Below are 20,046 nucleotides of genomic sequence, written 5' to 3'. Positions count from 1 at the left end.
ACAATAACCACGTCTGTCTGCCTGTGGCCAGGCAGGCTGGCAGCCCCAGAGCAGACATCTGCCCAGTGCCCACCAAGCACCTGGCAGGAAACTCGTGCTGCCGTGGACCAGGTGTGGCCAGCAGTGGGGATGTGGACAGTCAGGACCCCTCCTCACGGGGAGCTGGGCACCACACTGGAGGCGCGACGCCTAATCCGCCACCTCTGCCCCCAGGCAGGGCCATGAAGGCCCCGTCTGCGGGGGCCAACCGCTCGGAGGTGACCGAGTTCATCCTGGTGGGTTTCCCGGGCTCGCTGGGGCTCCACGCGTGCCTGCTGGCGCTGTTCCTGCTGGCCTACCTGCTGACTGTCACCGAGAACCTGCTCATCATCGCCGTGGTCCGCGCCAGCCCCGCGCTGCACAAGCCCATGTACGTCTTCCTCAGCAACCTGTCTTTCCTGGAGGTGTGGTACGTCTCCGTCACAGTGCCCAAGATGCTGGTCAGCCTGGTGGTCCCCGGGTCCCGCCGCATCTCCTTTGCGGGCTGCATGGCTCAGCTGTACTTCTTCCTGGCGCTGGCCTGCACCGAGTGCACCCTCCTGGGTGTCATGGCCTACGACCGTTACGTGGCCATCTGCAGCCCCCTGCGCTACCCGGCCATCATGAGCCCCGGCCTCTGCAGCCTCCTGGCCGCCGGCTCCTGGCTCTCGGGCTTCACCATCTCTGTGGGGAAGGTCTTCTTCATCGCGCGGCTGGGCTACTGCGGCCCCAACATCATGAACCACTTCTTCTGCGACGTGTCGCCCCTGCTGAACCTGGCGTGCTCCAACGTGGCCCTGGCCGAGCTGGTGGACTTCCTCCTGGCGCTGCTCATCCTGCTTGGGCCCCTGCTGCTCACCGTCTCCTCCTACACGGCCATCATCGGTGCCGTGCTGCGTGTCCCCTCCGCCGCCGGCCGGCACAAGGCCTTCTCCACCTGCGCCGCACACCTGGCCGTGGTGGTCATCTTCTACTCCGCCTCCCTCTTCATCTACGCCCGGCCTCGTGCCATCTACTCCTTTGACCTCCACAAGGTGGTGTCCGTGGTCTACACGGTGCTCACGCCCCTGCTCAACCCCATCATCTACTGTTTGCGGAACCGGGAGGTCAAGGAGGCCCTGCACAAGGTGGTGCAGAGGGCAGCCCAGGCCCGGGGCGCCACCTCCTAGGCACGCTCCCCACACACCCCGGGACCCCTCTCAGACAGGCAGGACCGCCTGCTGCGCTGGGAGGCAGTGCTGGGCGGCCCACGGCTCTGCGAGGGAGGTGCTCTGCAGCATCTACAGGGAGAGATGAGGGGAACAGAGCGCCAGCACGGGGGTGGGGGGCCACGTCCATGCTTTGCCCCTTCAGCCAGCACTGTGGGTAGAGCCCACCAAGGGGCCTCGCCCTGGGAGAGCTGGCGCTGACCACCCCATCGCTGCGCCAGGTCCAGGCTCCGAAAGTCCGGCCGCTCAGCTATCATGGCAGCCACTGTGATGGAACAGATGTCCCCGAGAGGTGCCTAACGTCAGAAATTATGGGTACGTCCCTCTTTCAAAATGGGTGTACTTTCAAATCAAATTTCTGTAAAGTGATCATTTTAAAAGGCAGAGTGAAAATACTGGGTCACTGATTTGTCATCTAACTAATAAAGCGAGTATTGCACGCCAGCCTGTTGCCGGGTGCTGCGAGGCGCTGCTGAGACTGGGGGTCAGGGAGTCGCGCCTGGCTGACACAGTGCAGCAGCACGTACAGTCGGTCAGGGCCACACAGCAGGGCCTCCAAGGTGCCAGGGCCCCAGGCCCCACCCTGAGCCAGCCAGCAGGGCGTGGAGGCTCCGGGGGAGAAGGCAGGGTCAGGCCCTGCAGAAGGGAGGCAGGCGGAGGCGGGAGGCGGGGGCGGTGGGGAGGGGGGAGGTCAGGCCCCAGGCCAAGCTGAGCTCACATCTGGAAACGCCCCCAGGAAGTGCAAGGCCTGGATCTGGGGCTCCAGACAGAAGGCGCCCGAATAAAGCCTCGGTGTCACCAGGATACAGCAGGAGCCGAACTCAGGACCGTGCCCAAGCGCAGGATGCAGACCTGGGAGGGAAGAGGCCAGACACCACCCTCACCCTCGGAGAAAGCCTGAAGCATGCAGGCGGCAACCTGGATGAGAGGACCAGGCGAGACGAGGCGTTTTCCACTGGATTTATCACAGCGGGTCAGACACCAGCTGGGGAGAGCAGAGTGTGGGGCTTGGGGAAGGGGCACAGAGGGACAGCAGACCCACTCAGCGCGGGAGGAGCACGGGGAAAGCTGGGCAGCCAAGGCTGGGAAGGAGGGCGCCTCCCGGTCAGCAGCCTCAGCCCTCAGTCGGCCCTTTTTTTTTTGAAATTTATTTATTTATTTTAGTTGGAGGCTAATCACTTTACAACACTGTCATGGCTCTTGCCATACACTGACATGAATCAGCCAGGGGTGCACATGTGTCCCCACCATGAACCCCCCACCTCCCTCCCATCCCATCCCTCAGGGTCGTCCCAGTGCACCGGCCCTGAGCGCCCTGCCTCATGCATCGAACCTGGGCTGGCGATCTGTGTCACACATGGTGATACACATGTTTCAGTGCTCTCTCTCAAATCATCCCACTCTCGCCTTCTCCCAGAGTCCAAAAGTCTGTTCTTTACCTCTGTGTCTCTTTTGCTCTCACACATAGGGTCATCATTACCATCTTTCTAAATTCCATATACATGTGTTAATATACTGTATTGGTGTTTTTCTTTCCAACTTACTTCACTCTGTATAATAGGTTCCAGTTTCATCCACCTGATTAGAACTGCTTCAAATGCGTCCTTTTTAATAGCTGAGCAATATTCCATTGTGTATATGTAGCATAGCTTTCTTATCCATTCATCTGCCAGTGGACGTCCAGGTTGCTTCCATGTCCTGGCTATTATAAACAGTGCTCAGCTGCCTCTTGTTGAGGCCACGACACTGCACAGTTCTGAGCCCCAAGACCCTGGTGGGGCGCTCCCTCCCAGACTCTGCAGAGCTGTGGGAGCACCTCCCAGGCCTCCTTGTGTGGGCCCCTCGGCTCCAGGCCACACGCTGGGCCCTGGCCACTGCCCAGGACCGTTCTCACCCACTCCCAGAGGAGGGTCCTCTAGGTTCAGGCCCACCGCTGCCCTCAATGCCCTCAGTCCATGCGGTGCAGCTGCTGGCCCCTCCTCCTCCAGGGACAGAGCCAGCCCCCCACCCCTCGGCCCAGCCCCGGCGCCCTCTTCTGCTCCTTCCACACCACCAGCCTGCGGGCTCTGCGACCGCCCTCCTGCACCTCCTCCCACGGGGACCCCTGCAGGCCTGCCCCGGCCCCCGCCCCTCCCCACCATCCTCCTCAAAGCCCCATTACCCATCAGACAAAGTCCCAAAGCCGTACCAGGACCCCAATATCCAGCACTCACCAGCCTCCCAGCCTGGTCCCCTGGGGCACCCCGCCTCTCCCCCAACTTCTTTCTTACAGACCAGCAGGACTTGCACACAGAGGCCCCTCAAACCGCCCCAGCTCACAGGGGTGTCCACACGTGTGCGTCCACCCACCACGGTCGTTTGTTCCAAACACTGCCCCCCCCAACTGAAGGGCAAAGGAAGGCACCCTGAGAGGTCCACTGTGGGCAGGGCGGCGGACCTTGGGCAGCAGGGCGGGGGGAGGAGGCGGGGAACCGGCTGAGCCCGTGCCGCCCCACCCTCCGCCTCCGCTGACGCCCGTTCCTATTTCCTCGGACTCTAGAAACTTGTGTATTCCCAGTGGCTATGCCTTTCTTTCCACACCATAAAGACACAGCCACTGCAGCAAAGGAGGCCTGCGTGCCCGGCTCTCCCACTTGCTTGTCAGAGCAGCGGCCAGAAACCAGGGGGACTGCCCAATGCACCCCGCTCCACCAGGCAAGATACCCATCAGCGGTGGGGAGGCTAGCTGCCTCGGGCCAGCGCTGCGCCGCGATGCCCCCAACTCAGGCCGTGACCGCACCCCTCCCCAGCCCAGCAGACCGCGCCCCCTCCCCACCCCACCCTCAGGTCTCCTGTGTCCTTTCTTCCTCCCACGACCCCCAGTGGAGACCAGCCTTCAGGCAGAGTGGACTGGGCACCACGTGCTCTCAGCTTTCATTCCCCCTGGACAGTGGTAGAGGGACCCTCTCCACCAAGGGGACAACAGCAGCATTTCAGAAATGGGACAGAGTGTGCCGGCTAGGAGGAGCAGGGGCCAGAGAGAAGCCTCCCTGGGGAAGCAGGGGGCAATGTGTCCACCAGCTCCAGGCTCACATCTTGCTGTTCAGTCGCTCAGTCGTGTCCAACTCTTTGTGGCCCCACGGACCGCAGCACGCCAGGCTTCCCTGTCCTTAACCATCTCCCAGAGCTTGCTCAAACTCATGTCCATTGAGTCAGTGATGCCATCCAGCCATCTCATCCTCTGTCGTCCCCTTTTTTCCCGCCTTCAATCTTTCCCAGCATCAGGGTCTTTTCCAATGAGTCAGTTCTTCGCATCAGGTGACCAAAGAATTGGAGGTCAGCTTCAGCATCAGACCTCCCAATGAATAGTCAGGACTGACTTCCTTTAGGATGGACTGGTTGGATCTCTTTGCAGGCCAAGGGACTCTCAAGAATCCTCCAACACCAGAGTTCAAAAGCATCAATTTTTCAGAGCTCAGCCTTTTTTATGGTCCAACTCTCACATCCATACATGACTACTGGAAAAACCATAGTTTGACCAAACAGACCTTTGTCTGCAAAATTATAGACTTTGTCTGCCTTTTAATACACTATCTAGGTTTGTCATAGCTTTTCTCCAAGGAGCAAGCGCCTTTTAATTTCATGGCTACAATCGCCATCCAGGGATTTTGGAGCCTAAGAAAATAAAGTCTATCACTGTTTCCATTGTTTTCCCATCTATCTGCCATTAAGTGATGGGACCAGATGCCATGATGTTAGTTTTTGAATGTTGAGCTTTAAGCAAACTTTTTCACTCTCCTCTTTCACCTTCATCAAGACATTCTTTAGTTCCTCTTTGCTTTCTGCCACAAGGGTGGTGTCATCTGCATATCTGAGGTTATTGATGTTTCTCTTGGCAATATTGATTCCAGCTGTGCTTCATCCAGCCCAGGCATTTCGCATGATATTCTCTGCATATGTTAATAAGCAGGGTGATTATATATAGCCTTGACATACTCCTTTCCCAATTTGGAACAAGTCTGTTCTTCCATGTCCTGTTCTGACTGTTGCTTCTTGACCTGCATACAGATTTCTCAGCAGGCAGGTAAGGTGGTCTGGTATTCCCATCCCTTTAAGAATTTTCCACAGTTTGTTACAATCCACACAGCTGAAGGGTTTAATGTAGCTCACTAGGGGCTGAAAATGGGGGGTTAGGGAAGGCGGCAAAGCCCAGTGTGACCCTTCAGAGCTCCAGAAACAGAGGCCCAGGGAAGACACATCCGGACATCTGAGGGAAAGAGGCCCCAGCTCTGGCCCTGGTCCCTCCAGACGGGAGCTTGGGCAGAACTTCTCTGAGGAACTATCCTACACATGCCCAGAACCAAGTACACTCATGTGGGGCGTGCCAGCCCAGAGACACTTCCTGAGCATGGATCGAGGACTTGGCCAGGAGATCTGATGTCTAAACAAGAGTACCAGAGCCTCAGAGGAGACCCAAGCTGGACAATCAAGCACTTCAAATCAGTGCTTTCCTGGAGGAAAACCAGATACGGGGAGTGAACCATGTTGTAATCTCAAAAGCACCAAAGGGACAAGGCTCAGTGAGGAACTGCCAGGCTGGGGGTCTCAGACCACTGGTGTCTGGCGGGGGAGCCCTGACTCAGCCCTCAGGCAACTGAGGCCCCACAGGCCCCACTGACACGGTGACCCTGCAAACCCACGACCTGCCTGGGAAGCGGCAGCACGCAGGGTGTGAGGGTGATGCCCACGACACCCAGCTCCCTGGAGCCCAGGACAATCAGAACATGAAGTGCAGACTCTGACCTCGGCAGGAGTAGACAACCAGCACCACCACGTGTCTGGAAGAAGTAAAAACCAACAAAAATCCCTCCTGGAGGAAGATAACATCAGAGTGAGCACCAAGCATTCCTTCAAATTTTGCTTCAATCATCAGCTGTAATTTGCTGTAATCATCAGCACAAAATCAAAGACGATAAGGCGCATGAAGAGGTGAAAGACCACAGGCAACAGCCAGCGCCAGACTGAGGGGGCCTGAAACCAGCTGTTTATGAGACCCAGGCAGGCGCGGCAGGAGACGGAGCGGCCATGGGCGTGACCGGACGGACAGGAGAGGGTGCTTCAGGGACACAGATGGGGGCGCGCTCTTCCAGTGCACGAGGAACACGAGCAACGCAGCCCCGCACCCCGACCGCACGCGGCCCGCTCAGGGGAACGGAAGGCGACACGGCGTGCTCCCGAGCACAGCAGAAGTAAAACGAAACTAACAAAAGAGTGAGACGTCTGGGAGGTCTCCAGCTATTTGGAAACAGAACATTTCTAAATAACCCGTTAGTTAAACAAGAAATCAGAAGAGTAATAAGAAAATGTTTTTAAATCAATATAAAAACACAACATATCAAAAATTGTGGGATTCCCCTAAAGCAATACTTGAGAGAAATTCATAGCCTCAAACACGTATGTTAGGAAAGAAGAAAGGCCTTAAACCAATGAGATCAGCTCCATATGAAGAAACCAGAAATATAATAATAAACTAAGCACAAAATAAACAGAATAAAGGAAATGATAAAGATCAGAACAGAAATCAGTGAAATAAAACATGGGAGGGGAGGGAGACAGAAAGTCAATGAAACCAAAAGCTGCTTCTTTGAGGGCATCGATAAAATTGATATATCTCTACTCAAGCTGATCAGGAAAAATAAGACACAAATTAAAAATATCAAGATTGAGAGTGGTGACATCACTACATACTCTTCAAAGTGTAAGAAAACATTATAAGCAACTTTGTGCCAATAAATCTAACAGCTTAGATTAAATAAAAAGCTTGAAAAACACAAAGTACCAACGCACTAAGAAGAAACAGGGAACCTAAGTGGCCCTATATCAGCTAAATTTGCAAATAAAAACTTCTCCATACCCCCAAAAAACTTCAGGAGAGATGGCCTCACTGGTGAATTCCCCAAAGCACTTAAAGAAAAAATAATGCACAAAATTCTCCAGAAAATTGAAGAGAAGGGAATACTTCCCAGCTCATTCTATAAGGCCAATGTTACCTTGATTCAGAGGCAAAAGAGAGATTACCCAAAAAAAACAAAAGCTATGGGACATATTTCTCCTGAATATACACACAGCCTTTCTAAACAAATTTTAACCCATAGAATCCAACCATGTACATCAGGCCCAAGTGTGGTTGGTCTTAACATCTGAAAATCAATTAATGTGACTGATCACAGATCTTAAAATAACAAGAGACTTTAAAACATCAACAATATAACGACAGATTTTAAAAGACAAACCATATAATCATCTCAACAGATGCAGAAAGACGTGACAAAATTCATTCCTGAAAACCTTCATCCCTGGAAAAAACTCTCAGCAAACTACTGATGGCTTATGATGAACGTGATCGGTGCTGCCAGATTCATGGTTCCGAAGGAGAAGATTTAACTCCGGGACCAAAGACAGTCTCAGTCACTCAGAACTTTGTGTAGATTTTATTTTAAGTGGAAGTGACAGAAAGTGCTTCTGACACAGACCTCAGAAGGGGGCAGGAGAGTACCTGCCTCACTAGTCTAAGCGGGGTTTTGTATACTTCTCAACCAGCTGCTGAGAATAGATAAAAAAAGACCTCAACGCCGTGAGCGTTTTGCCCAGACCCTTTCCCATAAGGTACATCCTGGGACGACATCCGCACAAGAAGGAAGGTTAGCCCAGCGCTCACGGCTGTGGGCGTTCTACCGAGGCCTTCCTCCATAACACTCATCCAAAGTTCAAAACAGAGGCGTGTCCTTGAAGCAGAGATACTGGTGCCTGCAAGGCCTACATGTCTAAGGCAAAAGAATGAAATAGAAAGAATGTTTAGGGCCTCCTTAAAGGGGCCTTAGGCGTGGACTCCTTATCAACCTGCCTAAGTTAGCTCTCTGACCACCAACACAAGAACCCCTCCAGTCTGACAAGGCACACCTGCAGAGCACCCGCGGCAGCACCAAGAACGAGACGGGGGTCTGCGCTCACTGCACCAGTCCACGCTACTGGGGGGTCTCGCCAGCCCAGCACTGTGGGAGAGAAGTGCAAGGAGTCCAGGCAGAAAAGAAACAAGCTGTTCACAGCTGACACATCCAGCAGAAGGGACAAGGTAATGGAATCCATAAAAAAGTGAGTAATAAGGTTGCAGATACAAGATCAATATTCAAAATCAACTCTATTTCTGTATACTAGTAACAAGCAATAGGAAACTGAAATATTTTTCAAATATTTCAAAATAGGTAAGTGTAAACCTTACCAAAGATGAGAGCCATGCACTGAAAACCACAAAATGATGTGGAGAAGATTAAAAGCCCATAGTAATGGAGATGTAAACCACATTGTCTCTCTGAAAGACTCAATATTGTTAAGATGACAATCCCCCTAAACTCATCTGTGGATTCAGTGTTATGTCAGCCAAAATCTAAGCAGGCTTCTCTAGACACTACCAAGCTGATTCTAAAATTTAAAGCAAAGGCCCTAGGATAGTCAAAACAACTTTGCAAAAGAGCAACAAAGTTGGAAAAATACAGCCAGATTTCAGATCTTATTATAAGGTCACAAAGAGCAAGACAGTGTGGTGTCAGCATCGAGACGGACTCGCAGGTCGTGGAACCGACCAGAAAGAGGGTGCGTGTGTGCGACCCTGGCTGTACCCGCCAGGCTCCTCTGTGCATGGGATTCTCCAGGCAAGAATCCTGGAGCAGGGTGCCATTTCCTACTCCCAAGGATCTTCCTGACCCAGGCGGCAAGCCCACTACGTTGGCAGGTGGATTCTTTACCACTGCCCTACCTGGGGAGCCTGTCTGTTACAGGAGAGAGAGGCTAGAAACAGACAAATGATTTTTGGCAAAGACGCAAAGGAGAAAGAAGAGTCTTTACAATAAACATTGCTGGAAAAATTGGAAATCTGGATTCCTCAAATGGGCTTTGATTAATAACTCACACGATATAAAAATAAACTGAAAATAGATCATAGACTTAAACATAAAACCTGAAACTTCTAGAAAAAAAAACCTGAAGAAAAATCTTGTTTACTTTGGGTTAAGCAAAAATTTCTTTGCTAAAAAGTAAAACCAAAATCCATTTACAAAAAAAATGTATCATTGGATTTCATCAAAATTAAAATCTGCTCTTCAAGAGGCACAGTTAAAAGCCAGCCTGACAGAGAAACGGTTTACAACCTCAGACCCTTTACCTCAGCAACTTGTATCTGAAGCCCAAGAATAACACGAAGACCTCAGCCGTTTTAACGGGCAAACGGTCTGAACAGACTCCTTACGAAGAGCAGACAGGCAGACCAGAAGGTGCGGGGAAGACGGCGGCCCCGGCTCTTGGCGAAACTCGTCTCCGCTCGACCGTGGGGCTGAGGCCCGTCTCCCTCCCGGCTGCTCCAGGAGGCCCCCGACACGAGCCCCTCAGACGGCAGCAGGTTGGCCCAGAAAGCGCTTTTAAAAGAATCTTTATTCAAATCACGGAAGAAGGGACTGTAAGGTGAATTCTAACAAAAGTAAACCTTGTTTACTGATAATAATGAAACCAGTGTTACCAGGAAGAAATTCCATGTCAGTGCGAGGTGTAATGTTTTTCTTTAAAACGTTGTCTTTAAAGAGTGTTTCTTGTAATACTGGCAACTGAGCCCAGGTTTTACTTGTGACCGTGGAGCAACTCCTGAGAAACGCCGCACTGTGCGCTTCAGGTGGACGGGGCTGTGTCTCCGCTCCCGTGTCAGCACCTAGCACGGCGTGCCTAGGACAGAGCCAGGAACACTCGCCCGGGAACGGGCCCGGGACCTGGCTCTGGGTGCGCGGGGCGCAGGGAGGTTTCTGCCCTCCCTCAGGAAGCGCGCGGTTTGGGAGCAGGGGCCAGCCCAGGCCACATCACCACCTCGTTCTCCCCTTCTTGAAAAGGCAGGTGCAATGTTGCTGACCACAAGCACGGTGTGTACGCGGGGCTCCAGCACTCACTCACTTGCTCAACAGAAACTTTACAGCCGTTGACACAGACGCCTCTTCCCTCCCCAGCTCCTGGCACCTCCATTCTGCTCTGCTGCTATGAGTTAGACTCCTGCTGACGCCTCATGTGAGTGCAACCAGGCACCATCTGTCCTCTGTGTCCAGCTTATTTCACTGAGCATGATGTCCTCCAGGTTCATCCATGTTGTCACATACAGCAGGATTTATTTCTTTTTTAAGGATGAATAATAGTCTGTTGTATGCACAGCAAAGAAAACCATCAAGTAAATGAAAAGACAACCTACAGAAATATTTTGTAAATGATAGCCACTGTGGAAAAGTATTGCATTTCCTCAAAAAATTAAAAATAAAACTACCATGTGATCCAGAAACTCTGCTCCTGAGTACATATCCAAAACAAAAACAGACACATGCACCCCAGTGTCCACAGCAGCACTCTTCACGGTAGCCAAGACACGGAGACAACCCAAAGGTCCACTGACTGGCGACTGGGTAAGGACGACGTGGTTCGTGTGTACAGCAGATACTGCTTGGCCATGAAGATGAAAGAGTGCCATCTGCAGCAACACGGATGGACCTGGGGACCATCACACTAAGTGAAATAAGTCACACAAAGACAGACAGGTGTCACATGATATAACTTATATGTGGAGTCTAAAAAATGATACTAATGAATGTATTTATAAAACAGAAATAGCCCCACAGACATGGAAAATAAATGCATGGTTACTGGAGGGGAAGCAGGGCTCAGAGATAAGTGAAGTCTTGGGTAACATACACCCACTTCTATAAATAAACAAGGTGGGTCTGCTGTGTGGCAGGGAACCACATCTGATGTCTTGTGATAACCTGCAATGGGAAGCACCGGATAAAGAACGCGCACGCACACATACACACACACGTATAACTGTACACCTTAAGTGTGAATCAACTATACTTCAATTAAAAATTAACTAATTTTTAAAGAGGAAAAAACAACACGTGTCCACCCGTTGCGCTGCCCCGTCCCTCCCGGCTGCCTCCCCGTGGCGGGACCGCGTCCTCTCATTCCTGTGTGAGGAAGCGGTGGACAGAGGCTCACACCGGGCTCCGTGCTGTGCTTGGTGCAGCCGCGAGCCTCCTCTGCAGAGGCACTACCCCTGCTTCATCCTGCCAAGACGTCAGCACGCCAAGCGCACGGTGCTGCGGGGCGGCCTGGTCACACCCACATCGGGACTGAGCACAGGGTCACGGGTGTCTGGGAGGGGGAGCAACACCCCGCCCCAGCTCTGGCAACGGCGGTGTTGCCTCAGGTAGTCCTGCAAGCAGTGACTGCGCCGGAGTAAGCCATCACCTGCTCACGGCAACACTATGGCTGCAGAGACACATCTGCTTTGAAGCGAGCTTGTTAGCCAAGCACATGCGTTTCAGATGGAGAGGCTGGGGGAGCATACTGAGGACATGGCTGGTCCACCATCTCCAAGGCGACCCTCAGACCAGGTCAATGCTGAACATCAGCAGGACCACCCCAGTGCCATCCTTTGGGCCACTAGGAATGAACAGAAAGCTGCGTTCTGCTCTCCTGAACCCAAGATCAAGGGAGGTCTGACTTACATTCTAATGGCAAACAAGCAAAAAGACAGACCCACTTCCTTAGTCATCAGTTCAGTTCAGTCGTGCAGTTGTGTCCGACTCTTCATGCCCCCATGAATCGCAGCACGCCTGGCCTCCCTGTCTATCACCAACTCCCGGAGTTCACTCAGACTCACGTCCATCAAGTCGGTGATGCCATCCAGCCATCTCATCCTCTGTCTTCCCCTTCTCCTCCTGCCCCCAATCCCTCCCAGCATCAGAGTCTTTTCCAATGAGTCAACTCTTCACATGAGGTGACCAAAGTACTGGAGTTTCAGCTTTAGCATCATTCCTTCCAAAGAAATCCCAGGCCTGATCTCCTTCAGAATGGACTGGTCTCCTTGCAGTCCAAGGGGACTCTCAAGAGTGTTCTCCAACACCACAGTTCAAAAGCATCAATTCTTCGGCGGTCAGCCTTCTTCACAGTCCAACTCTCACATCCATACATGACCACAGGAAAAACCATAGCCTTGACTAGACGAACCTTTGTTGGCAAAGTAAAGTCTCTGCTTTTGAATATGCTATCTAGGTTGGTCATAACTTTCCTTCCAAGGAGTAAGCGTCTTTTAATTTCATGGCTGCAGTCACCATCTGCAGTGATTTTGGAGCCCCCCAAAAATAAAGTCTGACACTGTTTCCCCGTCTATTTCCCATGAAGTGATGGGACCAGATGCCATGATCTTCCTTTTCTGAATGTTGCGCTTTAAGCCAACTTTTTCACTCTCCACTTTCACTTTCATCAAGAGGCTTTTTAGTTCGTCTTCACTTTCTGCCATAAGAGTGGTGTCATCTGCATATCTGAGGTTATTGATATTTCTCCCGGCAATCTTGATTCCAGCTTGTGCTTCTTCCAGCCCAGCATTTCTCATGATGTACTCTGCGTGTAAGTTAAATAAGCACAGTATGATACACACACTCCACGATGGTCAAAATGAAGACAGACGATACTACGTGTCAGCGAGGATGCGGGACATGGCTGCACCCCTGAAGGGACTGGGAAGTGCAGCACTCACCAGGGAAGACGCTGATCTGTAAAGGCGGACACACACTGACCTGGGGCCCAGCAGCTTCACTCCTGCATACACACCCAACACAACTACTAACCCTAATCCCAGAGACATTATTATCAGAGCAACATGCTTTATAATAACCTAAAGACAGAGACAACCTCAACAACGGAGTAGGTGAACCGTGGTCTGTGCGGTGGAGGACAACCAGCAGTGAGGACTAGCGAACAGCAGCCACACACACGTGACACCAAGCGAAAACGGCCAGGCACAAAAGACCACGTTCTGTGTGATCCCACTTATATAAAAATGAAAAAAAAAAGCAAAATGAATCTGCTAGGTGGTCGAGATTGTGGCTGCCCTTGGGGACCCCCAGGGGAAGGAGGCACTGGGATCGGGGGCTCCAGCCTCATCAGGTTCTTTGTCCGGTGCATACAGGTGGAAGAAGGGTGACCTGCACACACTGAGGTCGGCTGGTCTTCCTCCCGGGTGTGCCCTGGGGCCACCAGCAGACCCGCCAGAAGGACTCCGCAGGGAGACTCCACGGGGACTAGGAGAGCAGGCGGCCGCCAAGGCCTGGACACTCTCCACGCCCCAGCCCCGTGGCCTGGGAAGTGGGAGGAGGAGACGGTCCAGGTCTCGCTCACCTTCCCCTCCCGAGGCCCTGCCTCCCCACAGACACCCCCCGCTCTCAGGAGGGGCATCGCCTTCCTGGGAGCAATTGCTTGTTTGAAATTAATTGTCTCCTCCGAGCTGAACCCCAGAAGGATGCGATGTCATTGTTAATTGGGAAGGTCCTCAGCGTGACATCCTGGCATGTCGCCTGGGCCTAATGAGCCAGAACATCCCCCACCTGCTGACCCTGGGCCTTCACCTGCCTTCTTTTTAATGATGCCCCAGGGCAGGCAGCCCCTCAGCGCCCAACTCCAAAAACTTCTCCCGTTATTCTGGACCAGAATGCTCATCAACTGTGAGTTGATTGGGCACCAAGGGGATTCTGAAGGATTCCCCAGCTGCCTGAGGAACACGAACTTTTCTCAGAAACAGAACTCAGAAGAAAGACATTCCTCGGGTGCAGCAGGTCAGGGAAGAGGCAACTGATGAGCAGCCGCCGCAGACTCCGCTGCATAGGCTGCTGAGCTGGGCAGGGGACAGCCTGCCCTCAGCTCTTGGCCCTTGAGCAGGACACCTGCTGCCCAGAGAAGCCTGTGGGGACAGACACCCTGGACACACGTCTGTCTGCAGGAAGATGGGAAACAAGGCTTGAAAATCCAACACAGGCAAAAACCCAGACACCGTCAGGGCCTGCTGCCAGCAAGGAGCTGGCACCTCCCAGCCCAGCAGGTGTCCCCCAGCAGGTGTCTCCTGGCTCAGCAGATGTGTCCTGGCCAGCACCTACCTGGGAGAAAGCTGCAGCTGAGTTCCAGTGTGTGGGCTTGAAGCTGCTCATTCCAAGTCCCTCTGAGGGTGGGCACAGGAATTCCATGTCTGTAGGTTTTTCCTGGGCCCTGGGGAAATTGCTGCAATTGTCCAGAAGTCGCGCACATCTCTCTCTCAACCTGGTGCAGGGACTCCCGTTCTCCTTCTCACAAACCCCAGCCCCAGCACCTCACCACACCACTCTGCCTCAGCCATGTGAGCCACCGCCCCGGCCAGGCTGAGCAGAGGCAGAGCTGCTGCAGGGGGCGCCTCCTCTCTCAGCCCTGTCCAACCCCTCCCTGGGACCACGCCTCCCAAGCTGCTATAGCCTCACAGTCCCCACCTCTGAGCATCAGGGGCCCAGGCCACTCATCCAAGGTCTCTTTCCTCCATACCCTTCTGTGGGGTCTCAGTCAGTCCCGTGGTTTTCTCTGTGACATTCTCCAATACCCCTGAAGACCAGAACCGTGTCCAGCTGCTCCATCACCATCTCCACTTGGGTTATTCGGACATCTGCTGACCTCATGGACCTGATGTGTCCATGTGTGTGCTCAGTCGTGTCTGACTCTTGTGACCCCATAGACCATAGCCCACCAGGCTCCTCTGTCCATGGGATTCTCTAGGCAAGAATACTGGAGTGGATAGCCATTTCCTTCTCCAGGGGATCTTCCTGACCCAGGAATCAAACCTGGGTCTCCTGCATTGCAGGCAGATTCTTTAGCGACTGAGCTATGAAGGCCTGGAACTCCTGAAATGCCCCAAACCTGCTCTATCCCTGGCTGTCTCCTCCTCTATAAATGGAGTCCATCCCTCTAGCTGCTCAGAATCCACATCACCCTTGGCTCCTCGTTCTGTCGCATATCCCACCGTCAGCCAGCAGCAGTCCCGGCGGGTCTACTTTCGGAACATTCAGCGCCCTGCTGCTTCTCCCCCGTCACCGCTGTCCTGCCCCATCACCATTGCTGGTTATTTGAATTTTCACTATGGCTGCCACCGTTCAAGTGTCTTCTCAGTGTAGCTGCCAGAGGGAGCCTTGCCAGCACAGACAGATCACATCACCCCTCCACTCACTATGGAAGCCACCAAAGTCTCCCAGCCCACTCAGAGCACAGCTAAGGCCTCATCACAGCCTGCAAGATCCCACATAACCTGAGTCCCCTCTGACCTCATCTCCTCCTGCTGGACCCCTGAGTCACCTCGTTCCAGACAGAGGGGAGAGGGTAAGGCGTGGGAAATAAATAGAAAGAAGAGGAGGAGGGAATGAATGCCTGGGTGGATGGATGGACAGATGGATGAACAGTGGATGGTGGATGGATGGAGGGACGGTAGATGGATGGACAGATACATTAGTGGAAGGAAGGATGGATGGATGGGTGAATGGTGGTTGGGTGGACAGACAGAACAGTGGATGCATGAATGGATGGAGGATAAAGAGTGGGCAGGTGGACAGGTGGATGCACGGGTGGGTGACTGGGCCCGTGGGGGGTGGACCACAGTGCTGAGTGTGGGACATGGATGAATGCCACTGACTCCTGCCCTCAAGAGACTCACAGTCTGGGGAAATTGACACTTGCCAGGAAGACCCTGTGTGTTGCTTCCCATCTCATAGGCAACTTAGGATAGAGTCAGGAGTCACCCAACACAGCTTAGGGGATGGAGGGCCCTATTCACAGTCTCAGAGACGACCCTCAGACCAGATGGTCCAAACAGAAGCCAAGGCCAGACCCAGCCACGTCCACAAAAGCCACAGAGCCCAAGTGAAGACCTGGGGCGCCGACCTGCACTCAGGGGAGAGTGTCAGGCAGACGTGTCCAGCTCTCTGTGACCCCATGGACTGTAGCCTGGGGTGCCAACCTGCACTCAGGGGAGAGTGTCAGGCAGGCGTGTCCAGCTCTCTGTGACCCCATGGAGTGTAGCCTGCCAGGCTCCTCTGTCCACAGAATTCTCCAGACAAGAATACTGGAGTGGGTTGCTATTCCCTTCTGCAGGGGATCTTTCCAACCCAGGGATCAAACCCTGGTCTCCTGAATTGCAGGCAGATTCTTTACTGTCTAAGAAACCAGGGAAGCCCATTTTAGGATGAAAGTGTGCCTCAAAGGCCAGTGGAGCCCTTCAGTCACAGGCTATCCACTGGGGGGCAGTGGGCAGGCCATGAGCACGACTGACCCTGTGGCTCTGCGGGGGCTTCAGTTGCCCCAAGAATGGATGTGGGGCCCCTGGGAGCACAGGCTGGAGGAGGAAAGCCAAGAGCTGAGGTTTAAAAAAGAACGTGGTGTCAGTAGAAGAGGGAAGGGTGCTCTCAAGAGTGGGGCCAGACTGCAGGCAGCTGCATCATGGTACGAGTGTGTCCTGATATGGCCAAGGTGATGAGATACTCGAGGTTCCACCATCCCCTAGACAGCAACCAGAGAGTGTCCCACCCTCCGCTCCTCACCCCACACCTGGGTGTCACCACCCTCAGGTCTCCTCCCCACCTTTGCAGCCGCCATCTCATCATGTCTACAAGGCCAGCATCACCCTAGCACCAAAATCAGACAAAGATGTCACAAGAGAGGAAAACTGTAGATCATAGCTGCAAAAATCATAAACAAAATATTAGCAAATCAAACCCAACAATGCCTTTTAAAAAATTATATACCACAACCAAGTGAAATGTATTCCAGGTTGGACATCTGAAAATCAACTAATGTAATCTATCATATAGAGTCTAAAGATGAAAAATCATCTGATTATACCACTAGATGGAAAAAAACAGCATTTGACAAAATCCAATAACCATTCAAATTTTTTTCTAAAAATGCTCAGCAAACTAGGAATGGAAGAGAACCTCCTCAACTTGATAAACAACATCTGCAAAAAAAGTCATACTTGGCTGTGAAACCTAAATACCCTCCACCCTGAGACTGGAAAAAAGGCAAAAATGCACCACCTCAGCAATTCTAGTCAGTATCACATGGGAAGTCCCAGCTAGTGTAATAAGACAAGAAAAGGAAATAAAAGTATATCAACTGAAAAGAAAAAAACAAAATTCTTTTGCAAATAAAATTTAGAAAAGCAATTTTAAAGATGTATGTAACTAATAATTACAGCAAGGTTGCAGGATACAAGGTTAATATATAATATTAATTGTTTTTATATATGCCTATATAACAGCAATAAGCAATCAGAATGCGAAACTAAAAACAATACTATTTACATAAACATGAAAAACTGAAATACTTAGGTATAAATCTAACATGATGTGTACAAGACTTATATGAGAGGAAACTAGAAAACTCTGATGAATAAAATCAAAGAGAATCAAAATAAATGCAGAGATAATCTATGTTCATGGACAGAAAGACTCAAGTTGTTAAGATGCCAGTTCTTGTCAGTCTTATTTATAAATTCTGTGTAGTTCTAATCAGAACTCTAGCAAGTTAATTTGTAGATATCAACAAACTGATTCTCCAGTTTACATCAGCACAGTAAAGGCAGCGAAGCTGGAGGACTGACACTAGCCAACTTTGGGATTTATTATAAGGCTTCAGAACTCAAGACGCTGTGGACTACTGGTAAAGAGGAGACAAGCAGATCGATGGAACAGAAATACAGAGCCTAGAAGCAGACCCACATAAATGTAGCAACTGCTCTTTGATGCAGGGGCAAAGGAAATACAGTGAAGTAAAGATAGTCTCCTCAACAAACGGCCCTGGAACAACATGGAATCCACATGCAAAAAGAAAAAAAAAAGAAAGAATCTAGACAGTGGCCTTACACATTTCAACCAAAAAGTTAATTCAGAATACATCTCAGAACTAAATTTAAAATGCAAAACTATGAAACTTCCAGATGGTAACAAGAGAAAATCAAGGTGACCTTGGGTTTGGTGGTAACTTTCTAAGATACATCAAAAGCACAAGCCGTGAAATAAAAAGTTGATACGTCAAACATTATGAAAAATAAATATTTCTTCCCTGCAAAATACACAGCCAAGAGAGTGGAAAAGACAAGCTACAGGCTAGAAAATGTTTTCAAAAGATATCTGACAAAGGGCTTGTATCCAAAATATACAGACTTCAACAATAAGAAAACAACTCAGTTTTAAAACGTGCTAGAGATCTGAACGACACCCCACCAAAGATGTTATGTAGAAGGCAAATAAGCATGTGAAAAGATGCTTATTAAGGACTGTCGATTAAAGCAACCAGGAGATACCACTAAACACTCAATGTGAAAAGATGCTTATTAAGGGCTATTGATTAAAGCAACCAGGAGATACCACTAAACACTCAGCAGAATGTCTAAAATCCAAAACATTGCCCATGTGGTGTGACCACCACCCCACATGCAGCCAGGAGGGGCTGGGGAGGGAGGCAGTTCCCAGAGAGGCCAGCCCAGGGCCCCCCTCCCTGGTCCCCAGACCACACTCCCCGGGGAGGGGGGGAATCTCTAAAGTGTCTCCCACTTCCAGACTTTGTGAGAGCAAAGGCGTGGCTCTCAGCATGCCTTTAGGCTTTCAAATACCACCTAATTCCCAAACCTGAGAAGGCACCTAGGATGGCGCCTCCAGGACGCGCAGTCCTCCCCAGGGACTCGCGGCCCTCGGGACAAAAGAAGCCAAGGGCTGCACCTGGTCCCTCCCCTCCTCTGCCCAGGAATGGCCTCAGGGCCTGGGAGCGTCTGGAGGCTGGCTCAGATGGGGCCTTCATAGGCAACGACCTCTGCCTTCCGCCAGGCGGGAAGACAGGGGCAGCAGTCCACGTCCTGACCTGCACCAGGAGGGCCGGAGCCCACGGCCCTGAGCACAGAAATCCTCCACGACTGGCTGAGAATAAGGGCCAAAGGGCAGGGATGGGGCAGAGGGCAGGGCTGTGGGCTGGAGACGAGGAGGGCGGGAGCAGAACGGATCTCGCAGGGAAGGGTGCCAAGCTCACTTGGGGTGTTCCGAACTTACCCCATCAGCTTAACAAACATGGGAACCGATTACATCACAGTTCAGTTCAGTCGCTCAGTCGTGTCCGACTCTTTGCGACCCCATGAATCGCAGCACACTTTAATTCATTATTTGTAAAATAACTTCACAAAGCACAAGGACTACAGAAGCATCATTACCCACAGATGACAGACAAATGTGTCCTTCTGCTCTGGCCTCCGGGGAAGGGGCCTCCAGGAACCCTGACTTCTCCTCTGCAGTGAGAGAGGTTCTTCAGCTGGGCAAACGCCGCCCACTCCTGCAGGGACCCTCCTGCTGTGGGCCTGGGTCACAGCAAGGAGAAGCCATTGGAGCCCTCCCCCCCGCCGCCTGCACTTCCTTCTAGGGGGGAGACCAGATGGTGAACAAGTGAAGAGGGGCAGGGGCACCGATCGGCACCCTCAGGCTGAGGTGGGTGGCCAGGAGCAGTTTTAAGTGGGTGGGGGGTCTTCAATGAGCTCCAGAGGTCATGCTCCAGCCGAGGCTGAGGAGTCAGAAGACCCACCAGAAAGCCTAGGCCCGGTGCGCTCCAGCTGCGGGGGCTCCAGCACCCCCAGAGGCCCCCGAGCACACCAGCAGCACCAGGCAGACGTGGGGTGCCCCGCACAGTGGCCCTGGGCCCATGCCCATCCCTGAGGGACAGCTGTGCAGCCCTTGGCCCTGGGCAGCTCAGGGCCGGGGCTCCCTCACTCTCCAGCCAGCTGGCAGGAATGCAGCCCTCTCGGGGGCCCTGAGGCTGGAGGACCAGGGTGGACACTGGTGGAGGGCACCAGTGCATCATGTGTGTGTGAGTGTGTGTGTGTGAGTGTGTGTAAGTGTGTGTGTGAGAGAGAGAGAGAGTGTGTGTGTGTGTG

The 20,046-nt window shown here is 52.2% G+C and overlaps 1 protein-coding gene across 1 annotated transcript; it reads left to right on the top strand.

The window, feature by feature from the left end:
• Window positions 1–216: 216 nt before the first annotated feature.
• Window positions 217–1,187, top strand: LOC102400069 (olfactory receptor 226-like). The gene has a single exon (XM_025274136.3). It carries the CDS (start codon window positions 222–224, stop codon window positions 1,185–1,187), a length of 966 nt encoding a protein of 321 aa, XP_025129921.2. The 5' UTR covers window positions 217–221.
• Window positions 1,188–20,046: the final 18,859 nt, after the last annotated feature.

Source organism: Bubalus bubalis, chromosome 23 (assembly GCF_019923935.1).
Source record: "Bubalus bubalis isolate 160015118507 breed Murrah chromosome 23, NDDB_SH_1, whole genome shotgun sequence".
Classification (NCBI taxonomy): Eukaryota; Metazoa; Chordata; class Mammalia; order Artiodactyla; family Bovidae; genus Bubalus; species Bubalus bubalis.
This window is presented reverse-complemented; position numbering and strand designations above follow the sequence as displayed.

What these genes read in the sequence shown, in the direction of transcription:
- LOC102400069 (XM_025274136.3), top strand. Translation starts at nt 222, where the DNA reads ATGAAGGCCCCGTCTGCGGGGGCCAACCGCTCGGAGGTGACCGAGTTC.